Genomic DNA, 26,707 nt, shown 5'->3' on the forward strand with positions numbered 1-26,707 from the left:
CAAATATGAGGTAGCTCTTATTACTTGCTGTAGAATATAAAATTTTATATGAAATTCAAATTAGTAGATCAACTAAAAATCTGGTTTACAAATGTTTCCTGAAATAGACCAAATGTCGCCTGCATCAATAACTTTTAATTTATAAATACCCGATTGTTTATAAAAGGTTTTCTACTTTATGAAAATCACATTATTACAAGTTAAGTAAATTATTAAAAAAAAACTAAAAAAAAAAAAATTTGTTTTTGACATTAGAGTTGTAGAAAGTATTCTCATAATTCTAACATGCTAATACCTACCATAAAAGTGTATTTGCTAGTTAATGAGTTCTAAATAACAGTTATTTAAGAAGTTGAAAAATGATTTCGAAAAGATAAAATGGCTTCAACGTTAGATCAAAACTATTAGTCCTTACATTTAGGAATAAAATGCACAAAATGGTCTTATCTTTCTAGATGTTAGTAACTATCACTTCAACTCATTCAATTCGTGCTTGCATTTTGTAAAATTAATAAGAAAACATGTTCTATTTATGTCATTCATCAGAAAAGAGTTTTCACCTTATAACTTAAAAAAACATTTTTAGTAAATTTAGCTTTTCCGATAAATAGCTAAATGTGAAATAAACAAAACACGAAACCATAAAGGGTGGTTTTTTAAATTTGGCGTCGACGTTGGCGTTGAAGAGTCGATTGTGAATGAACCATTCGTCTTAAAAACATCGATTTTTCAAACTGCAAATTAAAAACACAAACAACGCAAAACTGAGGTTACATTTAAACAGCTGATCAGAATTGTAATCCGGTGGTGCGTTCACAATCGACTCTTCAACGCCAACTTCGACAACAAATTAAAAAAGAAAACGTTATAATGTTATTCAAATTGGTAAGAACTAATAATAATAATACTAAATACGTCAACCCTCTTTAACAAAAGGTGGAAACTAAAATGTGATAAACGTTTGTTCAGAAAATGTTTTCTATTCTGAAAAAAAATCAAAAAATACAACACAGACACAACTTTCGTGCGTTCATTTAAATTTATCCTCAAAGTTGGCGTTGAGGAGTCGATTGTGAACACACTATATGGATTACGGATCAGGTGTTCAAATCTTACGTTTTTACACGAGTGGTGCGTTCACACTTGACTCTTCAACGCCAATTTTGAGAATAAATTTAAATGAACGAACGATAGAAGAAGAAATTTGTGAAAATAAAGTGTTAGTAGATAACATTCTTGTGTTCTGAATTTTACTTATAATCAGAATCTTTGTTCAAAACTGTTCTAAAAACTCTCTAAGGTCTTTTCTGCTATGGAGAAAACTTTTGCTTCCTAGTGTCCGCATTCAGCCTAGTAATTTGGCAAAACAGCTCCGATACGTGAGCCCAAGCAAAAGAATTTTCTCCTTCTGATATAATGCAGTTATCTTAACGAGAGTACAAAAGATTATTATAATTAATTGGAATATAGCGAAGCATTCGAACAAAAGCTTAAAGATTTAAATCAGAAAAAAAATCTGTTGCGTCCACTGAAGCGCCACCTGTTACAGAATAGTTGAAGCTTGAAGCTCGCCCACGCAAAATGAACCCACCACAACCTACATCCAAAATTCTAGGAACCGATGGGATTTTGAAGCAATATTTAAAAAAGTCTTCACAGTCCAGTTTGATAAATTAACAAACTTGAACACTAATTAAAATAAACAATACGCAAAGCAACGCAATAATGAGAATAATAATCCTAAAATTCCCAAAATAAAATTAAATACTTACATAATAATAATTATAATTTGTATGGAGCGGCTATTGTTAAAATTTCAAGTAAATATCGTTTCATTATAATATACAAAAAGAGCTTATTTACTTACAACTAGGTAGGTACATAATAAAAATAATTTAAAACAAAAAATATATCTAAGTTTTGTGTACTTCATCATTTACATTATGCAACAGAGAAATTTCGAAAAAAAAAACAATAAAGTTGATGTATCTACAGGTATTTTGCATCCAGGAAAAAAAATTCAAACACCAAAAATACTTCGAGTATAAAATAACTTACTTTGTGGAAACGAATGGTGTTTCGTCGATAAGAACAAAGAACAATATTTTTTTTTATAAATCCTGCCAATTTTAATATTTTCGCTGAAATTTTCATTAAAAATAAAAGAAACGTGTCATAAAATTCAACAAACATGCAAAAATGTGCGAACTATATTGGCCAGACGAGAGTCTTCCGTAACGTTACGATCAAGGGTAGGTTAGGGGAGGAACGTAAATAAACTCTCATCCTAACCTAACTTTTGGTGCAGCAAAAGCCACGATTTTCGCATAGAAGGCAACACAAACCCGCAATTCGTCGCAGAACTGAACACAAATGAAATAAAAACTAAATAAGCGAACTTTGGAAGTGCCTTGTGACATCTTAAGATAGGCGTCTTGGGCGTCTCATGACCCCAAACAAAATGTCAAATAAAATTCAAAATAAAATAAAAATCTCACCTCAACAAAACAAAATAAAGAAGCACGTCTACACACAACAACATAAATATAAATAAACTGAAAACTAAACAGAAACCAAAACGTTTTTGTCCATGGTAGGAACGTTTGTTAGTAGGTGTGCAAAGAAAACAGGTGGATATGGTGGAGGGACGCGTCGTGGCGCGGCCAACGTCGTAAATAGCGGCGCTGTCGTCGCGGCGCCCGCGACTTGTTGATTCTGTTCAAAAAGACGCCATGATTTTCGGCAAAATTCGGTCGCTTCTCGCCACAGCTTATCGACCGGCGTTTGGCGAACCGCTAATTTTTTCATAAAACTGTTGTGTATACAAGAAGCACGTGGTATTTGACAGTTCTAACATGTGTTTATTAACTTATGTAAACAAATACACACGGAAAAATCGAGAACGATGCAGCGGAGATACAAACCTTCTAGCTGAATTACACCACACGTTTTTATCGACATTTCCGATTACGCCCTCGGAGTGAAGAGGTCGCCAGAAGCTTTTTCTTCGATTTGGTTAACTTCTTAAAAATCTTCAAATTCAAAAGGGCTATCGCAACGTATTTGACGCTTGCATTTTCCAATACCAAACTTATTTTTCATTGCTTGAATACTGAAAAAAAAAGGGAATATGTAATCATGAAAAATTTAAGTTAATCAGTGTCTGAACACACTAGAATCGGTTTTCTATAAACATAAACTAGATAGAAAAAAATACAGGATTATCAACATTATGAGTACCCTTTCAGTGTTGTTACATAAGTTAAAAATCTCAACTTTTGTAAAAAAGTTCTATTTTGTCATTTTTATACATATTTGTTTGTCTCTTTTTAGATTGGAGAGTAATAGTGAAGGACTTTAAGGATCAATATATGGTGATGGTTGGGTCAATTAATTATAACAGCATCCTGGCAAGTATACTTTATGACACCTGCTAGTGTCCGTAAAAATTCAAATATAAAATGAAATATATTAATGGTTATAATCGCTAATTGGTTCGATTTTAGCCCCAAAAATTAATGTACATGGTTTACGCTAACAAAATATGTTCCAATAGCTTATAACATTATTTATGTAAATAGTTTAATTACTATTGCTCATCTTTGTCCTTGGCACCATGCTTCAAGATGCGAGTGAACTCAACGTAATCGAACAATCCACTTTTGATGGGTGCTTCTCGGTACATCTCATCAACTTCATCATCAGTGAATCTGTCACCCATTGATGTCAACAATTCCCTTAGCCTCTCTTCATTGATCACTCCCATATTGTCTTCATCAAAACATCCAAATGCATTTTTGATCACATCTTCTGGATCAGTTCCTTGCAATCTTTCTCCGAACAATGTCAAAAACATTGTGAAGTTGATTGGACCAGGGGCCTCGTTCATCATGCCATCTAGGTAGTCATCAGTTGGATTCTTTCCTGAAATATGTTAATGTCATTTTAATTGCTAGAGAATTGATATTTGTTGTAAACCTAGGGACGCGAGCATGTCGTGGAGGTCCTCTTTGTCGACGAAGCCGTCGTGGTTTTGGTCAATCATGTTAAATGCTTCTTTGAATTCGGCGATTTGAGCCTGATCAAACATTGCGAACACATTTGAGGTAGCTCTTTGAGCACGTTTCTTGGTTGTGCCACGACGATTTACGGTTTTCCTTGAAGACATTTTCTGCAACAGATTAGGTTTTTGACTAATACATCCGTTATCGAAGTAAACAAACAGTGTTTTGGGTGGAGAAAGTTGGAGCAAATATTGAGATTATTCGACATTAGAACCAATTGTAATTTGTCAAGACGTAGGAATCTAAGTGGAACTTACGTTTGATCAAATAAAGATTAATTACACGAACAAACTAAACTATTTAACAAATTGTTAACTTCTGACTGTTAGACTTTCAACAAAACAGTTGAGAAACTGTCGAAGTGTCGATGTCGATGAATCAGAAAATTCCCTACCCCTTCCACACCACACCTAAGTTTTCGGCCAATCAAATTGTAGAATTGAGGCGGTTAATTTGAATGACTAATTAAAAGTGTGGCGTTCACCTTTTAACGGTGCATTTTTATTGTTGTTTCTTAACCATTCTAAAATTTTATTAAATTCTAGTATACGATAGTGATTTGACTTAGTATTTAACAATTTTCATATAGTTTTGGTCCTTTTTTCACCACATATGGAGAATAGATTCACTAAAAGTTCGCAAGACAAAACGAACGGGAATGAGGTCGTTTTCATCATATCACCAAATATAGTAGTGAATTTAATTTCGCTTTAGTCTAACGAATGAAGCCTTATTGTATCTGTAATATAAGAACCACAGAGCGAAGATCATGATAATTTATCTTATTCGCCTATTCCAAACAAGGTGTTAAAACAAATTTAATAGTACCTACCTACTGTAGGTACTGTAGAACATATGTAAGATATTTGATATTATTAATTAATTGTAGTTTATAACAGCAGTAGTTACTACAGTAAATCTAAAAATTTTTGATCTCAAAATAACGATTCTATTTTTTGAATTGATAAACTACTTATACACAGGTGATTTACGAGGAATAATGAGCCCGACGGAATAGAAAATGCAACCCACAATACATTGCAACAAAAAGCCGGACATCAAAGCTGTAAATGTCCGGGTTTTTCTCCTGATGAATTGCGGGTTGCATTTTCTATTCCGTCGGGCTCATTATTCCTTCCCTTCCCTGTACCTACAGTGTTTGCATAATTTTCAGTAAATATGTATATCAATTTATTAGCAAACAGATCTGTTTTCTCATTCTCAGCTATGGTACTGTAAGTAAATAAAATAAAATTAATTTTTCTACTTCAGTGTCACAATGAGCATTCTGTGACACCGAAAACGGTTTCACAAAGATCAATTTTTATATGTAGTATCGTTTCTAGTTATAATTGAATTTGGGATTGGTATTGAAAGTAAATTTCAATGTTAAATGTGATGTCATTTGAACCGTAATCCATGTTTTGGATCGAAATAAACTACCTATTAAGGGGGTAGATTATTATTATTGTAACATCTGAATCTTCAATTTTTGTAATTTTTCTTAAAAATGGAACGGCAATGTAGCTAGAATAGTAGTTTGTCACACTGGATATGAAGCCTGCTATGTACTGAATAAAATTAAAGTGCTTATATCTTCTTCAGAAACAGCGATTTTTTTTTCTAAGTATTTTTCGAGCTCCACTGGGTCCTTCCCTACCACGCTCTGAATTCGGAATTCGCGAATTTTGAGACATCCTGTATAGTATAGTACAGTTGGTTGCAAAAAAAACGGGAACGTTATTAGGCATTTTGACCAACGACTGAGAGAAAAAAAAATGTAACCATAACAACTACATACGGTAGTTTTTAGTTATCTATTGCGTTACTGCCATTTTAATTTTCACTTTCTGAGAGTTTTTTCTTTAACAGAAAGCTGCAGTTTTTGGTACAAAATCGGAGTCTATGTTATGCTATGCTACTGAAACGCCTGTCCGTCCTTTTTGACACACCCGATATAAATTTTATTTTTAAAAACAAGTTGGTACCTACTACTTTCAGAAGGGTTAAGTACGACCGATAATTTATGCAAAAAAAATTGAGAAAGCCCACCCATCTTCACATTTACCCACAAGAAGTACCTATTATTTATTAATTATACTTCCCAGGCAAATCGGTACGTCATAGAATTAGAAATAATGAAAATATGATCATTTCTCTTTACCAAAATGTAGAATGTGTTATATACTCATTTAGAATGATCAAGAATGATGGCCTTTGTGTTTTAAGTATTTATTTAACTAAACATAACAGATTGACAAATATGTCTCGTGTACCTCGAACCTCATGAGAGCGCTGACGCCATCTCTCATCTCCTAGTGACAACCTTATAACACCAAAGTAACTAAACTAACCTAATATATGACAGAATGGTTCTATTTGTTGTGAAAATTACGTAAGTATTTTTATTTTATTTTTTTTAGAATTCTATGAAAAGATTCTAAATTACAAAATTATTTGGAAAATGTCAAAGTTGTTAACACTGAAATATTATATTACCTATATAAAGAAGAAAAAGAATCTCTCGTATTTAATACGATGTGTAGGTATTTTGATACCGTGAGGTCATTTAAATTTATAATTAGAGGAGGCTATGACTTTAAAATTATATTGGCAACACCGCTGACACCTTGATTTGAATTGTCAAAATGACGATTTAAAATTCAATACAATATGAAAGGCGAATTAACAGTTGTATCCAAGCCACAGTTTCATATTCTGTATTGAATTTTGAAGTGCCACTTTGACAAACCAAATCAAGTTGTCAATGGTGTTGCCAATCTAATTTTAAAGTCATAGCCAACTTTAATTATAAATTTAAATGATCTCACGGTACTATCTTCATTTGGCCCTCAACGACAACAGCGGTTGAAACAAGTGTATTAGTTTTGACAGAGATTATTTATGAAGATAAAAAAATCTTCTTAAAGGTTTTGTGTTTCGTGTTGAATTAATACAATCCGAAATTCAGAATGAAAGGAAATTATGTTATAGGGTAAACATTTTCCGAGTAATCAAAGTCTAAAAAACTAGTTTATAGTAGTCTAATATGTGTAACTTTTTAACTCAGATTATTATGTCTAGTTTTCTTAGTCATTTTCCTATTTTCTATGCATTTTTTTTTTCAACAAAAACCTGTATTTAAAATATAACATCAAAAAAAAAGTTGAATTTGACTTTTTACCCTTATTTTTAACCCCTAACTTCTAACTCAGTTTTTCCCAAATCATCCATTTTTTTTAGGAAAATGAGTCGATTTTCAAGTTTTACTCGTTGAAGTTTGTTGAGTTTGAAAAACAGCCCATTGAAGTCTGTTCAAAAACACAAAAAAATGAGAAAATGACTTGTTTTTAGGCTCATTTTATCTATTGAAACATCAATTTTTTATGGAAACTTCCCTATTTTTTATCCCCTTTTTGTTGAAAAAAAATGCAGAGAAAATAGGAAAATGACTAAGAAAACTTGACAAAATAATCTGAGTTAAAAAGTTACACATATTAGACTACTGTTTATAATCTGTTACATATTGGGCCGTATGATTTCCCATTCGTTAAGTCTTTCCTTAGCTAAATAATTGATTAGACAAAGTGAGGGTATATGCCAAGCACTATGTTAAACAGAGACAAAACAATTTAACGACGTTCTTTAACTTTAATGAAAGGGAAATCATACGGCCCAATATCTCTAAAGCAATTTTCATCCACAAAGGTACAGACATTTGCTGGAAATCTTTTCTTTCTACGTTGAATAGTGTGTTGCCTACCATTGTCTTTTCTCATATAAACATTGCAAGCACACCTATACCCTGATACTAAACTTAAGGCTATTCTATACAGGGGCCGCAAAATACTGATTTTTTATTGCAAAATTATAGCTTCATAAAGATATTTGAAGCGATTCACGATACACTTAACTAATCCTAATGTGTATCTCTAGGTCGCTCTGGGATTGCTTTTCGGTTAAATTTATCAGCTTTTTAGTAAAAAAATAAAATCCAAATTTTTTTATTGCACAATATATCCACTATTGTAAACAATTTTGGCCTAAACTTGAGGTCAATGGATAGAGGAAGCAAATCTACAGGTCGCCTTGGAAGTAAATTTTTCTTTATTTCAAACCTTTTTTGTATATTTCATTAAAAAAGGAAATAAATTTTATGTATATTTTCAGCAAATAGGCAACACACAATACGGTTAGCAATTTAGAGCTTAGGGATTAAAGGGTACCCTATTAGTAGGGTTGTCGGTGCAGTGTTACAAAGGTATACAATAGACAGCATTGTTCTTATTATATTATGATAATCTACTTATTAAAGTAATATTTGCAATTTTTTTTAAAAACCATGATTTTTGCCAAATGATTCATGGGGACTTGGATCGAGTCGCACATATAAACTCTTATTAATTAATGGCGCTCTTTTAGAAATCCGCCAACATTTTCAGCCTTTTCTGATTTTTTTTAAAATGATAAATTTTTTGTGTCAGGGGTAGGTAGATGACATCTCATTGATCATTGTGAGCACAAGACAAATCAAGTACCCACTTTCAGGAAAAAATATCAAAAACACTTACAAAAATATGAACAGGAAGGTTGTTGTTAGACGGAATTGAAAGTACAACCCACAATACATTTCCAAAAAAAGCTGGATAATGAAATTAAAGTATCCAGCTTTTTTTGGAAGTTTCCAAAAAAAGTTGGATACTTTAATTTCATTATCCAGCTTTTTTTGGAAAAATATTGTATGTTGCATTTTCAATTCCGTCGGGCTCATTATCACTCGTGTTACCGTCGTGTTACGTACATTACATCATTTAAATTTTAAGAACTGGTTGAGATGATTTGCTTTCACTATAATAAAATTTATATTATATATATGGCTATATTTTGCAGCAACAGTGTGTACTTGATTGATATTTTAATGTACCTACTTAAAATATCTACTTGCTAGGCATAAGCATAATTCTGTCAATATGGAAAATTAATTAAAATCAAAGTTAAAATATTAAATTTAAGGTAGGTAGGTATATGACTACTAAAAAGTATGTTTTTCTTCAAACGTCCGTAAATTATGACATTATCCTGCTGCATTGATAATGCTAAAGTGTCACTTCATTGTCATGGCATCTAACGAGCTGACGAGCGGCAGATAAAGTTATTATCTCCGCTGAGGGCGTCCGTGAAGTTATTATCTCCGCTGATGAGTGGCAGTAAAGTAAACTAGCTAAATCATTTGAAATTCCTACCTGGTTTCTTAACATGTCTTAAATAATTTGTTATGAAGGTTTGAAGAAAAAATAGTATATGTTATCCGGAGCAAAAATGGTTTTATGTGCTTTGGCTGGTTTGTCTGCCTCACTGCGTTCGGCAGCCAATCTACCAGCCACAGCACATAAAACTTCATTTTTGCTCCTCATAACATAATATACTATTATAGGTCAGTTTTTGTCCGAATTGGAGCAGATAAAAATTCACGTTTTGAGTGAAAAAGTTTTATTTAAAAATATAATAAAATTAACTGACAGTATATTCTGAATTGTAAAAGACTTGGCTATAAATTCTGATGAATTTCATTCCGTGCCTTTCTAATGTAACATTTAATTTTTCTATGATTTGGCGTTAACATCAAATCTTTCTTGATAGTCAGCATCGTAAGTTTTCAATTAGGTTTCAGTACGGAGAAAGTCTAGGACTGGACCATTTGGAATCTTTAACATTTTTTTTATTAAGAAATATGTAAGTTGACAAAAACAGACCAAACAATTTTTTAGATTTACTAGTGTTTGTATGAAAAAGTACCTACACACCATAAGGACATGTGAAAGTTGATATGGGGAGAGTTCAGGGTTAAAAAATGTATCGTACACATTTTTATTATCTTGTCGTATTATCTACATTACATTAAGTCTAGATTTTTATTACAAAAATGAGTATTTACATAAATCTCAACAATTTAAATTCACAACCAACCGCTCAATACACGCATCCATTATGATAAAACACTATAATCACCTCACACACAAGTAATTTACAACAAGGTGAATAATTTTTAATTTAAATTATATTTATATGCAGACCAGAAACTATCATTAAATAATTTGCACAAATTAAGTGACGACAATACCGCTAACTCTTATAATTCGATCTGACAAATACCATTTAAATTAAAAACCATTAAACATAAAAAAATCTCTATAAGCAACATCTAGGTTTCATTGTTTTGGTAGTGTCCTATTGGTTCAGTTCGATTTTCACGATGAAGATTTTTCTCATCGTACAGAAACGCCATTAATGGTAACCATATTTCCATTTGACCTTCCTATCGGTTCAGGTTCGTACGTCCCGCTATCGCGGCTCGTTTCTTCATAAGGAGCATCATACATATTTTCGTCGTGAATGTTCTCATAAATATTTGGCGGTAGGTGCGTGTGTGTGTAACCATTTCTGTCGCTCAAAGTAGCGTAACTCATGACGGCTGCATTTCGGTCTTCTTTGCGTTCTGCTCCTTCCACATTTTCCGTGTTCTTCACTGGTATCGGTTTTCGTCTACGAATCAAAATTATTATCCCTTTTCTCCGTTTCCCCAAGATTCTAACTCACAATTTTAAATAAATTATTCCTAATAGAATCAAAAGGAACACGACAACTCCTGCTCCAATACCAATACTGGTACCCAGGTTGGAAGTTTCTTGAGGTTCTCCAGTGCCCACTACAAATAAATTCATCAATATCTATTAACACTCCTATTCTACACATCTACTCACTTTCACATCGCGGTTCTTCACCAGACCAGTCTCCATTGTCCATACATTTCCTCAAATATGGTCCTATTCTTTCATAGTTTGGAATACAGTGGTACTCAATGGCACTGTTGTAGGTGGTACCGTTCATAACAATCACCCGTCCGTTCTCGATAGTACCAGGATGTTTACAATCGACGGCTGAAACAATTTTTAAATTTTAAATCCTTCTCCAAGTAATCCTTTTTTTCAGTACCAGTACAAGATGGCGACTGTCCACTCCAAACACCTTTCTTTAAGCAACTCCTAGTTGAATTTCCTTGCATTATGTAACCTCTAGGACACGAATACACAGCGATTCCACCAACACTGTGTGTGCTAACTTTGAAAGACATGCCTTCTAGACTATCAGGATCTTTGCATTGAATTTCTGTAATAACAATGGTGAGTCAAAATTGATTGAGTTGATGGGGGTAAAGTGTACCTCTACAGGCTGGAGTGTCTGAACTCCAAGTACCATTCTCAAGACACAATCGTCTCGAAACTCCATCCAATTCAAAGTTTTTGTCGCAAGCGTACAGTGCCAGCGCACCGTAATATGTTGCATTTGATGCTAAAGTAACTTTACCATTTTCCACATTCTCAGGATTGCGACAGTCCACATCTGTCGATGATCAACAAATAAGAAAATAAAACTGTCGAGACGTAATGGTACTTACAGACACACTGAGGAACAGCGCCACTCCACTGTCCTGTATCTTCACAGGTGCTTAGAGGCTCCCCTATCACTTTGTACCCTCTCTCGCATCTATATTTTACCAAAGCTCCGATCTTGTATGTCGTGGAAGCAACATTAGACGATTCCGCTGTCCTGATCAGCGTTCGTCCGTACATTCTGTCATTTCCTGTTACTGACAATATGCTATGTTCGGCTAAGATGGGTTCAGGACATCTTATTTCTGCAAAACAGGATTTTACACAAAACACAATTAAATGTCGTAGTGTTCACCTTCGCATTTTGGCGGCGAATCACTCCACTGTTTGTTCTGTAAACATCGTCTCCTTGGGACACCACTCAATCTATAATTTTTGGTACAACTGTATGCTATTTCGCTGTCTAGATATGTAGTATCATTAACGTAATTGACGGTGCCGTACAGCATCGTAGGAACTTTACCGCAGTCGATAACTGAAATTGAAACTCAAAAATTATGAACCATGCTTTAGTAGAGTAACTCACATTCGCAAGTGGGAGTGGTACCGGACCATTCTCCCTCTCTCGTACAAGTATGGATTGGTTCGCCACGCAACACGTGACCAACTTCGCAGTGATATTCTATGGATGAATGTATGTTAAAGTCGTAGCCTACAACGTAACTTCCAGAAGGCACATCAGGTTCTTCACATGTAATCACTACAAAACAAAAATGTGTCAGTAGTAGGTGGTGGTACCGGATTGTATGGATCTACGTTCACAAGATGGCGCATCTGCTGACCATTTGCCTTCCCGCGTGCACTTCTGCGTCTTTTGCCCATCTAGCCAATAATCCTCTCCACAGCTGTACTCGACAAGACTTTCCACTGTTGTGGTTCCGTTGGTTAAGTCGTATCGTCCGTTGTCAATGTTAGGGGGCGCCCCACAATCGACGAATTTGCAGGATGGAGCTTTACCCGACCACTGACCTCCCAACTCACAAGACAACACCTGGGAATTTTTTATGGTGATAAAACTCCCCCAAATGGGACAACTGACTCACTCCTTGTCCAAACAGTATGAATCCTGATTGACATGAATAAATGGCGGTGTCCCCAGCACGATGACCCGAAGTCTTGACAATTCCACCGTTGATAGAAGGAGGATCTGGACACCAATCGAACAAACACTGCGGAGTCGAGTTGGTCCAAGTGCCATTCTCACCGCAGGTGCGTAACTCGTGGCCAATGAGGGTGTAGTTCTCGTGGCAGGTGTAGAGAGCTCGAGCCCCATACGTCGTTCTCTTATCTTTTAGTACAACAGAACCGTGCTCTAGATTTGGTAAAGCCTCGCAGTTTAAGTCTGTTGGTCAAAAACACTGTAATAAATCTCTTGGACTAGTTTTACGTTTGTTACATTTGCACGATGGAGCCTTTCCGGACCAGAAGCCCTCCATTCCGCAAGATCTTGTGCCTTCGCCCACCAACATGTGACCCTCTGGACATTCATATTCAATGGTCGAGCCGACGTTGTAATTGCTTCCTTTGATGGTCGTGTTGATTTGCTTATCGGGACTGCCGCACGAAGACGGTGCTAATGACATGTTATCAAATTAGTAAACTGTGACCGGCATACATTTTATTGTTAATGTTAAAAATGTTGGCATTTAGTTAGTTCCACAGTTGTGTCTATATTGCGGCAGATTATGTTCTCATTATCGTGCTTGGGCGTGGTGAACCAACAACGAAGGTTCTCGTTCATTTTTAATCGGAAAAGTTCACACTAACAATTCAAATCACTTCATACTTTCCCTACTTTAAATTTAAGCTTGCCCCAGAACGGTAGACGTGTAGACTTTTACTTCTCTGTGAACCTTTATAAAGGCTTTATTGATCGCAATTAATATGTACAAGAATAATTGATTTAATTAGGTAGTCAACTTGTGTAATTAGTTTTTGTGTACTGTTACAATAACGCATGCCATTTAAATTTAACAGTAGTTTACATGTTGCCGTCAATAATAGAAAATCACTCTGTGAAGCGGAACATGTAAATAAACTGCAGGGTTCGTTGGTAATGAATAAAGGGAGTCATCTCCGTAACACCGAGCTAGTAATAAAAGTAATTATGAAAAAATGTAATGACTCACATTGAAGCATTGGTGGGTGGAAATTACACAGAAAATAAAAGCGCGAGTGCTGTTTTTTTATTTTTAGCTGCGTCATCTGAAGACATTTTTCAATAATAGTACATATACCGGGTGATTCAGTTTGGTATTCGCGGCCCTACATCTTTTTTGTTTTAAGAAAAAAGTATAGCAAACCATATATATTTGTAAATCGCTTGTGAAACTACAATAGATGATGTGGTCAAATCTTCTCTACGATGACATATGTCAAAGTTAAGACAGTCAACTTTTTTTCTTAAATAGTACACTATACATTTCTTAGCCTATTCTTGTAAAGCTTTTTTTTCTACATTTGAATGTGTAAACAAAGTTGGCACTTACATCAGAAAAAAATCGAGAAAAATAATAAAATATGATTTAATTTATTCGAAAGCTTTATTTTCTAAAAAGAGCTAGTAAGCCAAACATTTGTAAATTCGCATTATGTTGGTTCCCTGCATGTCACTATTTACAAGACAACCACGTAGCCAAAAAATAAAATGATTTGATCTTGTTTGTTTTCAAGCCTCGGGTGCGCCTCGGCCAGAAAACTGAGACTCGGACGAAATACCAAATCCATACTGAATTTACTATGCTAAATTCGCGTTATGTTGGTTCCCTGCATCTCACTATTTTAAGAATTACATAGCCAAAAAATAAAATTATTTGACATCTTGAATTTACTTTATTCGAATATTAGAATTTACACATTCGAATTTTACATAGTCACCTATTCTAATATTCGAATAATTCGAATACGATTCCCAAGACTCATCATGCCATTCATGCACTATCAAAATTCAACAACATATTGGGTGATTCAAAATGATTGTGGCCAATTATGGCAACTATGTACGAAAATTTACGTGGCAACTGTGTGGATAGGGTAGAGTTGACATTTCCTTGACAGTTCATAGTCGCGCAATTTTGTAAGTTGTCAAATCAATGTGTAATGGAATTGAAAAAATCAAATGCACGCTTATGAAATGTCATACAAATGTCAACTCTACCCCATTCACACAGTTGCCACATAAATTTTCCTACATAGTTGCCATACTTGGCCACAATCATTTTGAATCACCCAATATTTTCATCGTGTATGCATTTAAAGCGGTATAGTCAGGAAGAAGTTAGGTTTCGAAGCCAGATGTTATATCATAATTATTTATTTAAATGAAGGTACTTTAATAATTGACGCTATTAATGTCAAAATTCAATTGTCTCCATGGCTAACTAGCATTTTTTAGAAAATAACACTTTCGAATAAATTAAATCATATTTTATTTTTTTTCTCGATTTTTTCCTATTGCAAGTGTCAACTTTTTTTACACATTCAAATGTAGAAAAAAAAGCTTTACAAGAATAGACTAAGAAATGTAATGTACTATTTAAAAAAAAAAGTTGACTGTCTTAACTTTGACATATGTCATCGTAGAGAAGATTTGACAACGTCATCAATTGTAGTTTTATAAGCGATTTACAAATATATAGGGTTTGCTATACTTTTTTCTTCAAATAAAAAAAATATAGGGGCGCGAATACCAATCTGAATCACCCGGTATTGTTATACGAGTTGCACAAGACAGCTCTAAAGGAACGAGTTCGACAACATGTCTTATGAAACGAGTGTAACACGCTATTTTTTCTATTTTGGCTTCATTAATTTAATTTAAAAAATATAAAGTAATTATTTAGTGACTTTTATTTTAATGGAATTGGGTTGGTATTGACGAAGCAATGTCATTTCATTGCAAATTAAATTTCAAATAGTCTCCCAAATGTTGTTACAATAATCATCTACCCCCTTAATAGTTTATTTTGATCCAAAACATGGATTCAGATTCAAATGACATCACATTTAACACTGACATTTACTATCAATACCAACCCCATATTCAACAATCACTAGAACCGATGCTATAAAATTGAACTTTGTGCAATTGTTTTCAGTGTCGTAAAATCTTCATTGTGACACCAAAATAGCAAAACACATTAGGAAATTTCCTAGTTTCGCTAAAAAGTGAATTATTTTTTGACACCTTTGTGTCTGGCGTATCCGGGAATTTTGGTCGGTAATTAAGCTTATGAAGTTCAAAGCGGGTTATTGTTCATTATTAGGTACCGCCTAAATTACCACGCTTCAAGAACTTTTGAATATTCAAGCGATGAAGTAACACCGACATCCTTCATAAGGTTGTAAAACAATAGATTTTTTCTGCTTAAAACGAGTGCGTGTCATTTAATCATTAATTTAAACTACAGTCTAATAACAGGTCTTCAGTTACACTACTTGACAATTGCCGAATTACGTGGAGGTTCAAATTTGGCTAAGAAAGAGTTTTTGGGAAGGAGTCATTGTTTAATTGTAATCAGATCTGTGGCGTTTCGTCATAGCTGTGCATTCCTGAGTAATATCTTTGTTTATCTTCAGTTGTTTGCGTTTGTACTAATTATAATCCTGTGAATTAATCGGCGCAATTAAATCTGTCGAAGAGAAAATGTAAGAATCATAAGAACAGTTAAGACTAATCGATATGTGTAATTAACATAACTCGCAACCTACATACTGTTGTGTTTAATTTTTAATAGTTAAGGGAAACTACTGATTATGTTTAAGCGCGATTTATAATCACGTCTCTGTTTTCTCGATTGTTCTTAGACAGGAAGTGGACTTTCTTCCCTCCAAAAAACTGTCCGACTTATGATGGAAACTGTTCCATTTGTGTTAATACTTACAATGCTGGCAGATCCATGGCAGATAGTCGAGATTACAACCCACATCATTCCACAGCCATCCTCGTCCACCATCGAGGACTACGCAGTTCTGTTCACCGTTATAATTGTTTGGTTGATCCTTCCCCCACGCTGGGCGCTGCACCAAGTCACCTACAAGATTAGCAAAAGAAAAACTAGTTAACATTTGTAATTACAGTTCACAATTTGAAAAGAAAACAATACGAAACAGACACCTCGAAATAAAAAAGCCAGTTGTTTATTGGCTTTTGATTTTATGATATTATTAAACACGTTTTTATTGCATTTGGTGAAAAGTGAAGAAGAAAATTATAATTTGTGCCTGTTGAATAATTTAACAATTCATTTCGGAAATCAGCATAAACATTTGGCAACACGGCCGTTAAAATAACTACCTTGTATTTTAATGACGAATGGAGGTAATTAGAAATTTAAACATACGTAAATTGTTAAAAATGTTAAAATTAAAACTTGCGGCTTGAATGGTAGGTACGTGTGAAAGTTTTATTCTAAAAACTGGGATTTTCAGATGAATAGAGCAATTAATTTAGCAATGAAAAAAGGAACATACTGATAAGAAGAATATGTAATGCTAATGTTAATTTAAAACGAAATATTCTTAAGTGTGGTAATAGGAGTTTTTGTTCGACACTGTCAAAAATTTGAGAATTTTCTCCTGTGTGAACGGATTTTGATATTTTGACAACTTGTCAAAACGAAACGTCAAGCTAATTTTAAAGATTTTAAACGATTTTGAGCCTTTAAGGGGCTCGTCGAACAAAAAAACCTTGTATTCAACTCGTTCTTGTGTAAATTGGGCTTTTTTGGCACGAGTGGGCCAGTTTAAAACGCGAGTGAAACGAACTCGTTAAATAAACTACTATTATTAAGATTAAAGATTTAAATTATTTTCGATTCTAGAGATAGTAATAACTGAATTTAAAAAAAAAACAATTGTCCATTAATAAAAAACTTGTAAGATGATAATTATAATTCAACTGAGGATTGATTTGAAACTAATTAGGTATACACAAAATAAAGAAAATTAATTTTCTATCTTCAAAACTTAAGAAAAGTGGTTTTCTGCATGTTGGCTGCGCGTAGGTCTGTGAAATTTTCTTACATTCATTATAACTTTTGCATAAATGCGCCTATTTGTATTTTTCTTTTTTGTTCGACACTGTCAGAATTTGAGAATTTTCTCCTGTGTGAACGGATTTTGATGAATTTGACAACTTGTCAGAACGAAACGTCAAGCTAATTTTAAAGATTTTCAGCCATTTGGAGCCTTTGGGGGGGCTCGTCGAACAAAAAAACGTTGTATTCAACTCGTTCTTGTGTAATTTGCGCTTTTTTGGCACTCGTGGACCTTTAAAACTCGAGTGAAACGAGAGTTTTAAACTGGCCCACTCATGCCAAAAAAAGCCCAAATTACACACGAACTCGTTAAATAAATAACTATTATGCAAAAATATTTGTCTCAGTAAGGATTTCAGGCCTTACTTGGTACCAATCAGAGTAGTGGTTTCGAAAGTTTACACAATTTTGTGGAAATTTTTTCGTTCACGACAACTTTTGCAAAAATGCACAGGTTTGAATATTTCTTTTTGAAAAATGTTTGTTACAGTGAGAGTGAATTTGGTGCCAATTGGAGCAGCTGTTTTAGACATACGTACAATTTTGCAAACATTTTGTATCTATCGGGCATATATCGTTCTACCTAGTAGGATCGTTCAAAAAAATGTCATACTTTCGACGCAGTTGAATTTTTTTACTTTTTCAAAATTCTGTTATAGTAAAAAGTCAAAATGTCTAAATTTGGGATGTGTTATAACAATATTCAATTTATTATATAAATAGATTGTTTTGGTTATTATTTATTAAATGCTTGCTACATGCTTTACATAACACCATTAGCGCTGTTATATTTTTATGTTTATATTATTTATACAACATAATTAATATTTATTTAGATTTTACAAAATAAAGAAAGAAATATGTAATAATAATAATATTTCATAACCGCACTGATCTTTTTTATTTTCTATAGAAACCAGCCAGACTTATGTAAATGCAGCTTACATGATCTATCAACAACGCTGATAAGTACATGAAAAAACACAATCGTGCGAAAATAAATATATGTAATTCTTATTGTTAGAAATCATGTTATAAAATGATACAAGTTCTTAATTATTACAAGTATGTTTTATAAATTATTATTAAATTATTTAAGTTGATTTGTTTGTCTTTCAACATTAACTTATCAATATTCTTATCTTTGCTCATTGATCGAGAATCTTCATTCTGAAATCGAATCTTCATAAGGTTTAAATATACGATTTACTTTTCAATAACATTACATTTAAGATAAAGAAAAAAAAAAGTTTTACCAAATGCAATTTGTTTACTGCAGTATAGCTCTTCATTATTGCAAGTCCCCTAAACAAATTATAAATAAATTGTTTTATTATTTTCTGTAATTGAGTGTAGATCTACCTACTTGTAGAAAATAAAATATCATGATTATTATTATTTTAATGGTTATCATTATTATTATTAAGAAAATCGTTGTCTTAGTCTGTTATTTACGTTAAATTAAAACTTTTTCTTTATTTCTAAAGTAAAAGGCAAAGACAAAAACGGTTTTGCAAATACTGCAAATATAAGACATGCAAGTTTGCACTTGCCTACACTATCGACCTACTTTTTTTTCTTCTTTAACATTTGGTAAATCGTTTGTTACAATTTTTGTACTTTCATTGATTTTAAAACTTTATCTGGTATTTGTAAAATTTATTTGATACTCTTGAATGAGCTATGTCATTCAGCGAAGAATAGACCATAAAACCATTCTTCGTTGGAGTTCTAATACATAATATATCTAATAATTTCTTTTTTTTTCCGTAAATTTCTCTTCTTAACTACAAAATATTGTTTACTAATAACCGACGCATTAATTTGTTAATTGCCGCCACAAATCACAAGATATGTTCCTTTTCCCAGCGGTGATATTTATTAATTTAACTGAAATGATATTAATTATGTCAAAAATATTCCCCAAATGCCAATAACATTTATAATTTTTACACGCATCCCAAATATTTATTTTAATGGCTAATAATTAACGAGTGGGCTTCGGTTCCCTTCACTATGATTTTGTAGCACACTTATTAAAATCGTTGGAAAAAGTGAAACACTTTGTGAGGGGTCAAACCGTGAATCACTTTCTCACCGTCGAATAAATAAACCGATCCTGTCAAGAATCTTGAAAAAGTTGTAACGAAGTAAAATTTAATCATGAGAGAGTAAGTCCGAGTCGTTTTGTTGCAAAATCTCAACCAAGATTTCTAATAAACGAAATCGATTCCAGAGTCCTTGTCATTTAGGATTTTTTCTCTTTTTTCCTGCATCATTAAGTGTTTGTTGATATTTCCTCGAAAGGAAATATGAGTAGGTACTTTTTGCGAATTCACCTGCAGTTACAATACCACTCACAATTTTAGACGGCAGTACATAATTGTTATATTTTTAAGTAGGTACCATCAGAATGCATTTATTTTGAATAACCACAACCTTGAAAACCATGCAATCATGTCGTTTTAAAATAACTCTTCTATTCAATATTTGCAACAACTTATTCTCACGGCAATTGTCCTATCTAACGGATGTTTATATAACCGAAAGAGAGAAATACGCATTCACGCAGTCATCGACTCACCATTAACCCATTTCCATATTCTCGACGTTATCCCTGGCTCCTTTTGGGCACCAATCCAAACCAGTTGGGTTTTCAACATGGGCTTCCTCCTCTCCAGTTCCGCGTAAAGAAACGAAGTCGCTCCGGCGCTCATTCCATGCACTAGGTCCCCGTTATGGCTCTTGCAGTAGCTTCGCGCCTCTGCAAAAGAACCACCACGCGAGACCCCGAATTCGTAGCAAGTTCTTGCGAACGCCGCTAACTGGACGTCTTCGGCAGCCCCTCTGGGGGCGCACCGGTCCACGGAAAACTCTGCAAAAAACATCAGTTTTAAACCTCGTTGTTGCCCCATCCAGTTTTTGTGGTAAAAGGAAGTCGCAACGGTATTTCCAATTTTGTTGTATTTAAATCAGCACTTCTTGCCCATCCGAGAAGCGATCAGAGCAGCAGTGCGTAAAATGACTGGTCCAGAGTTAATTCCGAATTTAGTACGGTTGCCGATGAGCAAAAATTTTCATTTTTCGAAAAGAACAATACTGGGAACTGTATCAAATCGGTTTCATTGTTAAATTGTGTTAACATTCGTTATTAACAACAATGGAATATTTCCGTTCGTGTGCTTCTTCCATTTAGATGCTTCTAATTACAATGCTGTTAATGCAATGAAAAATGAAAGCGAGAACTACCTTCGTTGAAAGCGATAACTGAGCAATAAGAATTCAATTTTAAAACCATGACCATGTCGAAATTGTTACTGGACTTATAAGACAAACAAGAGGCAATATCAGCTGTCCTCACGCCTCAATGGCAGAAGATTAGAAGAATGACACTGACAGAAGTTGTGTAGTAGTGTTGTTGGTAGTGAGGTAACCTCCGACCAAGCAGATACGGTGTCATGTGAAACATCCTTTGGTTTGACATGTCTGCATATATTTCTTGTAAAATATTATCTACTTATTCATTTAAATTACGTTAAATGTGTGCTTCACACTCGGCTACAATTACATTACCATTGTAATGCAGAAATAAATACAATCTAAATGCAGATTAAATCTATCTTTTGAATCTCCTATTATGACTTAATAAAATGAAGTCACTGCGGATGCAGCATGAGCTGATCGTTTTCCAGCTGGAACAGACTTACCATCGGTTGTGAAAACTTCAACTTCGCAGAGCGACAAAGATCCTTCGACACCCACCAACTGGAGGAAAACGTATTGTCCCGTTAAAACTCGTGCACAGGTAAACGTTTTCGTTACTCCTTCGTCTGCAAAAGAAAATGTTAAGTCTGGTTAGTGTACCGCACGAAATGAATAATAAATAAGATTGAAGCAGAGCCGGAACAGATTTCGTATTCAGTGAATAGGTACAACATTTGCTTTCATAATATTTGTCAAGCCATAATTCGCAACCTGAACCGACTTTCGTTTTTACATTGTGAAAAAAGAATTTAACGCAAAATTATCGTTTCTAATTTGGGATTTTCACGGTTGTCGTTTCTGAAATTAATTCGGACATCACTGTCCGGACAGAAGTTTGGAAAAACGCAGACCACCATGAATAAACTTGTTTTGTGATAATTATGCACTAATATAGAATGACTTTGAAATGGAATTTGGGACTGAGTCCAGTGTTCAAAACTTGAATAAATGTTTAAATAAAAATGAAATAGATAAACTTAAAACGAAGTTTAGCTTTTTACAAAAACTTAAAAATGCGTTTTAAATTATTAAATCTCCTTGGAATCTATAACTTTTGTGAACTAGATGGACTGAATTAAAATATACAATGTGCCATTTTGGAGACATGCTAGAAAGTCGTTTTATGCCACTTTTATCTTTACAGAACGCTGACACTCTTTTCGTCATATTACTCATATTCGCACTACGAATGATTGTTGGTTGTAAAATCAATACAGTTGCTTTTCAGTAAAGTGAAATAAGATGATAATAATTATTTAACTGCAGTTTATTAAAAGAATTCATCGAGCACTCATGCGAAAACACGTTCTGCTCTCCTAGATTTGATCGGGTGTGCTTGTTCTAACTCGTGATCGCAGAACGTGAGTAATAGTTTGATATTTTTAAGATCCAACCCAATTACAAAATTCTGCACGATATCGTAAATCACATTTTTTAAAAACATTTTATAATGTTAAAAAAATGATAATAATTTATAAGATATCAGAGTATACGCCCGCACAATTGTACAAGTGTCAAAAAACTGTTGTGTAGTTGCTCTCACAATTATAATATAAGTATACAAGTATAATTATTAATAATTAATTTAATATGTATGTACATTGTACATTTCTGTAATGACTGCAAGGAACGGTACATCTAATGAGAGAAATGAAATAATAGTTATTTACACAATTAGTGGGATAAAAGCAATATTACAGGATTCGAGTGTGAAGATTGCAGATGACGAGGGCGTTAGCCCGAGTTCATCTGTAATCACATGAGTTTCCTGTAATATGCTTTAGCCCAGGTGTTATGTACAAAATTTTATCTAAGACCGCCCCGAATTAAAAAAAAAGGGTAAATCTTATTTATTTCCGCCAGTTTCATTACACCACTCAGTGGAATAATGACTTACTTATCCCACTGAGTGGGGTAATGAAGCCCACTTATCCCACTGAGTGGAGTAATGAAATGCGTCCGGTAATGAAGTTCCTTATTCCACTCAAATGAGTGGGATAAGTGTCATTTATCCCACGGGATTAGATAAAGTAATTAATTATGCTTATTTATTTACTATTATCAATGTTTTAATGTCACTTTCCTTCTTCGCTTAGAAATGCTTTACGAGAGTCACGAAAGAAGTGACTAAAAGTTTTTAGAGGGCCATCCGTCTAGTGCGCAGCAAGGTCACAGAGCTCAAGCTACGTTTGGTGAGCTGTACGTCAACGAACGATGCTGTTGTGATTTTAAGTTTTCCATTTTTTCTGGACTTAAGAAAAGAAATACGTATCTCCATATAGATAGGTACTACCTGATATTAGCATCACTAGCCTTAGGATTGTACTTGTCTACAAAAAATATCCTTTTCACTTCTGTCAAAAAATTTATGCGGTCTTCATAGATTCAAGTGTGCCAAATTCGGTAACAGAATTGCTCCATCACATTTATAAATTAAAAATACTATTTAATGGTATATATTTTTTAATTATGATAATTGCTTGGAATATTTTTTTTTAATACAAACGTATTATACTATGATTGTTATTTAATAAAAGATTCATTTGGTTGTTTTTTTCCTTTGGTAATTTTCGGATGATATTGATAAGAGTACCATACCTATTGGTAAAAATTCTCTCATCTGAGACAGCTCCTAGATTATTTCGAAAGAAATCCAAATGAAACTAGGGGTAATGGACTTTTCTTTTAATCCTCCGTCTTCTTCCAGCAAAACATTATAGGATACGCTTTCAAATACTATCTACGTCACTCTTTCAATCTCACTAAGTTTGGTTTTAAAGATGGCCTCCTTCAGCCATTCTTCAATTTAAGGTGCAATAAAAATAGGAGCACCTTTTTTATTTTAGCATCACTGATGCAAGGAAATTCCTTAAGGTATTTGAACCAGTCTTCTTCATTCACTGCTTTTATGTAAAACTGGATTTATTTATATAGAGTAGGAGAAATAAATCTTTTTTTTACAGTCTACTAAAGCCGGTTTGACTACATTCTCATTTCCCGGTGGCATTTCTGTTCTTCTGAACTATTTTTTTTTCTGCCTCGCAATTACCGCATGGGTCCAAGGAACTGAATGGTGTTGGTTACAAAATTCACATTAGCGTAAATAATATTTTCTAAGTGAAACGAGTATTTTCTCAAAAAGGCGTATTTCACATTATTCGATATCTCGCAAAAATTGTTTGGGATAGAGTAATTTCGCTTCCAGGTTTGGATTCAGTGCACCAAATTCTCTAACAACCACGCAGATAAGTGTTATTTAAAATAGATATCGTATTTTTAATAAATCATCTGTATTTAAAGTTTTACGTTATTACCCAGAAAAAATAGAACTAAATATAACGTTAAAACCATCACCAATCAATCATTACATAATTGGAAAACAATAATTTCACGTAGTTTTAGTAAATGGCTAATTCGCTCCATATAACGCAAAATGTTCTGTTTTTTTTGTTAAATGGAGATAAAAGGATTTTGTTAAATTTGTTTGTCGTGTCGTATGAGATTGGCATTTATCTCAGCAATACTTCGCAAATCATCAAAATAAAAAAAATCATTATCTGTCGAATTGGGTTATAAATAAAACAAGAAAATCACTACAGTTAGTATTTTTTGTTTATTTGGTTGAGTCGAATGGAAGTAAAGAACCATAATCTAAATTGTTAAGTTCACATTTTCAAACTCAAAAATTTCAAAAACTAATTTGCAATTAACGACTGTGGTCAAGTGGTCTGGTGTTTTTGTTTCCGTCGGAGTATGGCGTAGCTTCATCTGTCAACAAATGAGTGATGTCAAATGCTCAAGTGTCATTTATTCAGGACACATCCAGTGGTGTGAATTACTTTTTTGTACAGAACAGTTTCTCTTAGAATCAACCAACAAGAATTTTCTGGTTTTCTCAGTGCTTCTTGACGATTTTTACATTGTACATTATTGAAAATTAAATCACTATAATTTTCAGTAATGTAATGATCAAAGTGAGGTTATGTATGTATCTGAAGGAAATGTCAAAACATGCCAACAAAATAGTTGACTGTCTTTGTAAGAGAAAGAGAAAACCAAGACCTGCGTGACCACATTTTTTTAACGCTTGAAAGTACCTACTGATAAGAGATCTCAAATAATCTTTCATTTGCAACTACACTCTTGTGTGATATTATTTTTACCTAGCGTACCAATTTTGTTTAAAGAAGAATAATGACAAAGGACGAGCTGTGAGTTATAACGATTAAAGATAACATTTGAACTTTGCCCTTGAAGCCACATTGGTTTAGCTCTGAAAGTTATGGTATGAATGTTATGTCATATGCTCATATGTACTGAGCATTATACTGGAATCTTCATACGGAGCAAATTTGATTCCCATTAATACTATGGTCTCGGCTCAGTTTCATTGCGATGTAAGGCGACACTATTGTATGGTATATTTTACGATAAGTTTCCTAGAGTAAGACCATGTATGGTTAAGCCATGGGCAACTCTCACTCCTAATTTATCGCCTATAAAACACGTGTAATATATCGTCATTTAAGACTAATTCCTGACACCCTAGATGTTTTCAAAAAATATGTTTTCCTTCTAAAATCCAATTACATACTTGCCTTTTATCACAAAACAAATAATTTTATAAAATTTCACCCTCGTATTTCTATTCTTTCTGATTGGTGCAATTTTTAGTGTATATTTGCTAACGGCATGAAAAAATAAAATCAACTGTTTTAATTAAGTTTAATTAAAATGACACTAGTTATTTATTTGATTGTCATTCGTAACCGAAAGAATGAAAAGCCGAAAGCGGAATTTTTGATTTATAAAAACTTCTCCAAGGTGTTAAAAAATTTGAAGCGAAACTTACTGAGAAGTACATATTTCACAACTTTCCGCTTGAATACTTATTTGTGTTTGTAATTTCTTTTGTGTTTTAAAGCTTGCCACAAGGTCAATTGTTCAAAGAAGGGTAGATTATAAATGTGTTAATGTAATTATGCTCATAAAATTACAATTTTTTTATTGTTACATTCACCAAAGATAAACATCTACAGCTCCGTGAAGATGCTCCTGAGGTCATTGCCTGCTCGTGATATTTCATCTTCTTTTTGAAAAATAAGTACTTTCATATATTATACTAAACACTTCAAAAAATACTTCAAAGTGAGAAAGATAATACAGTTGCTAAGCAAGAACTTGAAAGTTACTTAAATGTATTAATTCAGTAATCAAGTATCTCGCTTTTATTCAACATTTACTTTCAGTTTCCTTTTTAAACGATAATTGTCATTTTAATAATTACGCAACAATCTACATAACTTATTTATAGATGACCTCAAAAAATATATATAGAAAAAGATGGAAAAATAAGCTTCAGTATAACCAAACCACAAAATACATTAAGAATATCTTTTTTCAAGGGTAATACCCCAAGACGTTATAATTTTGTCAATAAATTTTTATTTTACACAAAGGTTTTGTCACTTAGCAACAACACGAAAACTAATTGCATGGTAAAATTTTATCTAATGTCAGTTAGTTCGTGTGTTGCTTAAATTAAGGAAGCTTGCGTGTGTTAAAATAAAAATGTATCTAGTGAAAATTAGAAGGTCCAGGGATATTTGAATAAATTATTTCCTGAACCGAACCTAAAAAAAATTGTTTTGTGTTGAACGCGCATTTTTGTCAACGAAAATAATTAAATTTCCAAAGCGTGTTTTGTTACACATGCAAAATAAACTGCGTACTACACAAAATAATATAACTAAACCAAAGACAGCATTTATCGACTTAGTAATGTGTTGGATGGTGATTTTCAATAGCCTTTTAATTCGTGATTGGCAAAAATTCTCATTTGACAGGTGAAGGCAATAATCAGTTGTAATACGACGAGTAGTCAATGTTA

General features: G+C 33.4%; 3 protein-coding genes across 4 annotated transcripts in view; all 3 read right to left on the minus strand.

Annotated features, from left to right (window-relative positions):
- The window catches only part of LOC138141449 (protein bric-a-brac 1-like), a 289,292-nt gene extending 286,617 nt beyond the window's left edge, over positions 1-2,675 (minus strand). For both annotated transcript variants that reach the window (XM_069062164.1, XM_069062162.1), the window contains exon 1: positions 2,499-2,675. The gene's annotated coding sequence lies outside the window, so the exon portion shown is untranslated. The remainder of the gene's footprint in view (positions 1-2,498) is intronic.
- Positions 2,676-3,405: 730 nt separating this feature from the next.
- Positions 3,406-4,480, minus strand: sqh (Myosin regulatory light chain sqh). Its single transcript, XM_069052187.1, has 3 exons — positions 4,322-4,480; positions 3,979-4,171; positions 3,406-3,924 (listed from the first exon to the last, which is right to left on the minus strand). The coding sequence occupies exons 2-3, from the start codon at positions 4,166-4,168 to the stop codon at positions 3,590-3,592; spliced, it is 525 nt and encodes a 174-aa protein (XP_068908288.1). The 5' UTR covers positions 4,169-4,171; positions 4,322-4,480; the 3' UTR covers positions 3,406-3,589.
- A 5,438-nt stretch (positions 4,481-9,918) lies between these two features.
- The window catches only part of fw (furrowed), a 33,329-nt gene continuing 16,540 nt past the window's right edge, over positions 9,919-26,707 (minus strand). Inside the window, exons 4-17 of the mRNA XM_069046402.1 lie at positions 21,261-21,383; positions 20,138-20,428; positions 16,399-16,548; positions 12,912-13,088; positions 12,559-12,857; positions 12,272-12,506; positions 12,042-12,215; positions 11,811-11,990; positions 11,521-11,760; positions 11,286-11,465; positions 11,058-11,231; positions 10,826-11,002; positions 10,662-10,770; positions 9,919-10,607 (exon numbers count right to left, since the gene is read on the minus strand). Of these exons, the coding sequence (XP_068902503.1) occupies positions 10,331-10,607; positions 10,662-10,770; positions 10,826-11,002; positions 11,058-11,231; positions 11,286-11,465; positions 11,521-11,760; positions 11,811-11,990; positions 12,042-12,215; positions 12,272-12,506; positions 12,559-12,857; positions 12,912-13,088; positions 16,399-16,548; positions 20,138-20,428; positions 21,261-21,383 (2,786 nt within the window). The 3' untranslated portion in view covers positions 9,919-10,330. The remainder of the gene's footprint in view (positions 10,608-10,661; positions 10,771-10,825; positions 11,003-11,057; positions 11,232-11,285; positions 11,466-11,520; positions 11,761-11,810; positions 11,991-12,041; positions 12,216-12,271; positions 12,507-12,558; positions 12,858-12,911; positions 13,089-16,398; positions 16,549-20,137; positions 20,429-21,260; positions 21,384-26,707) is intronic.

Source organism: Tenebrio molitor, chromosome 1, assembly GCF_963966145.1.
Source record: "Tenebrio molitor chromosome 1, icTenMoli1.1, whole genome shotgun sequence".
Lineage (NCBI taxonomy): Eukaryota > Metazoa > Arthropoda > Insecta > Coleoptera > Tenebrionidae > Tenebrio > Tenebrio molitor.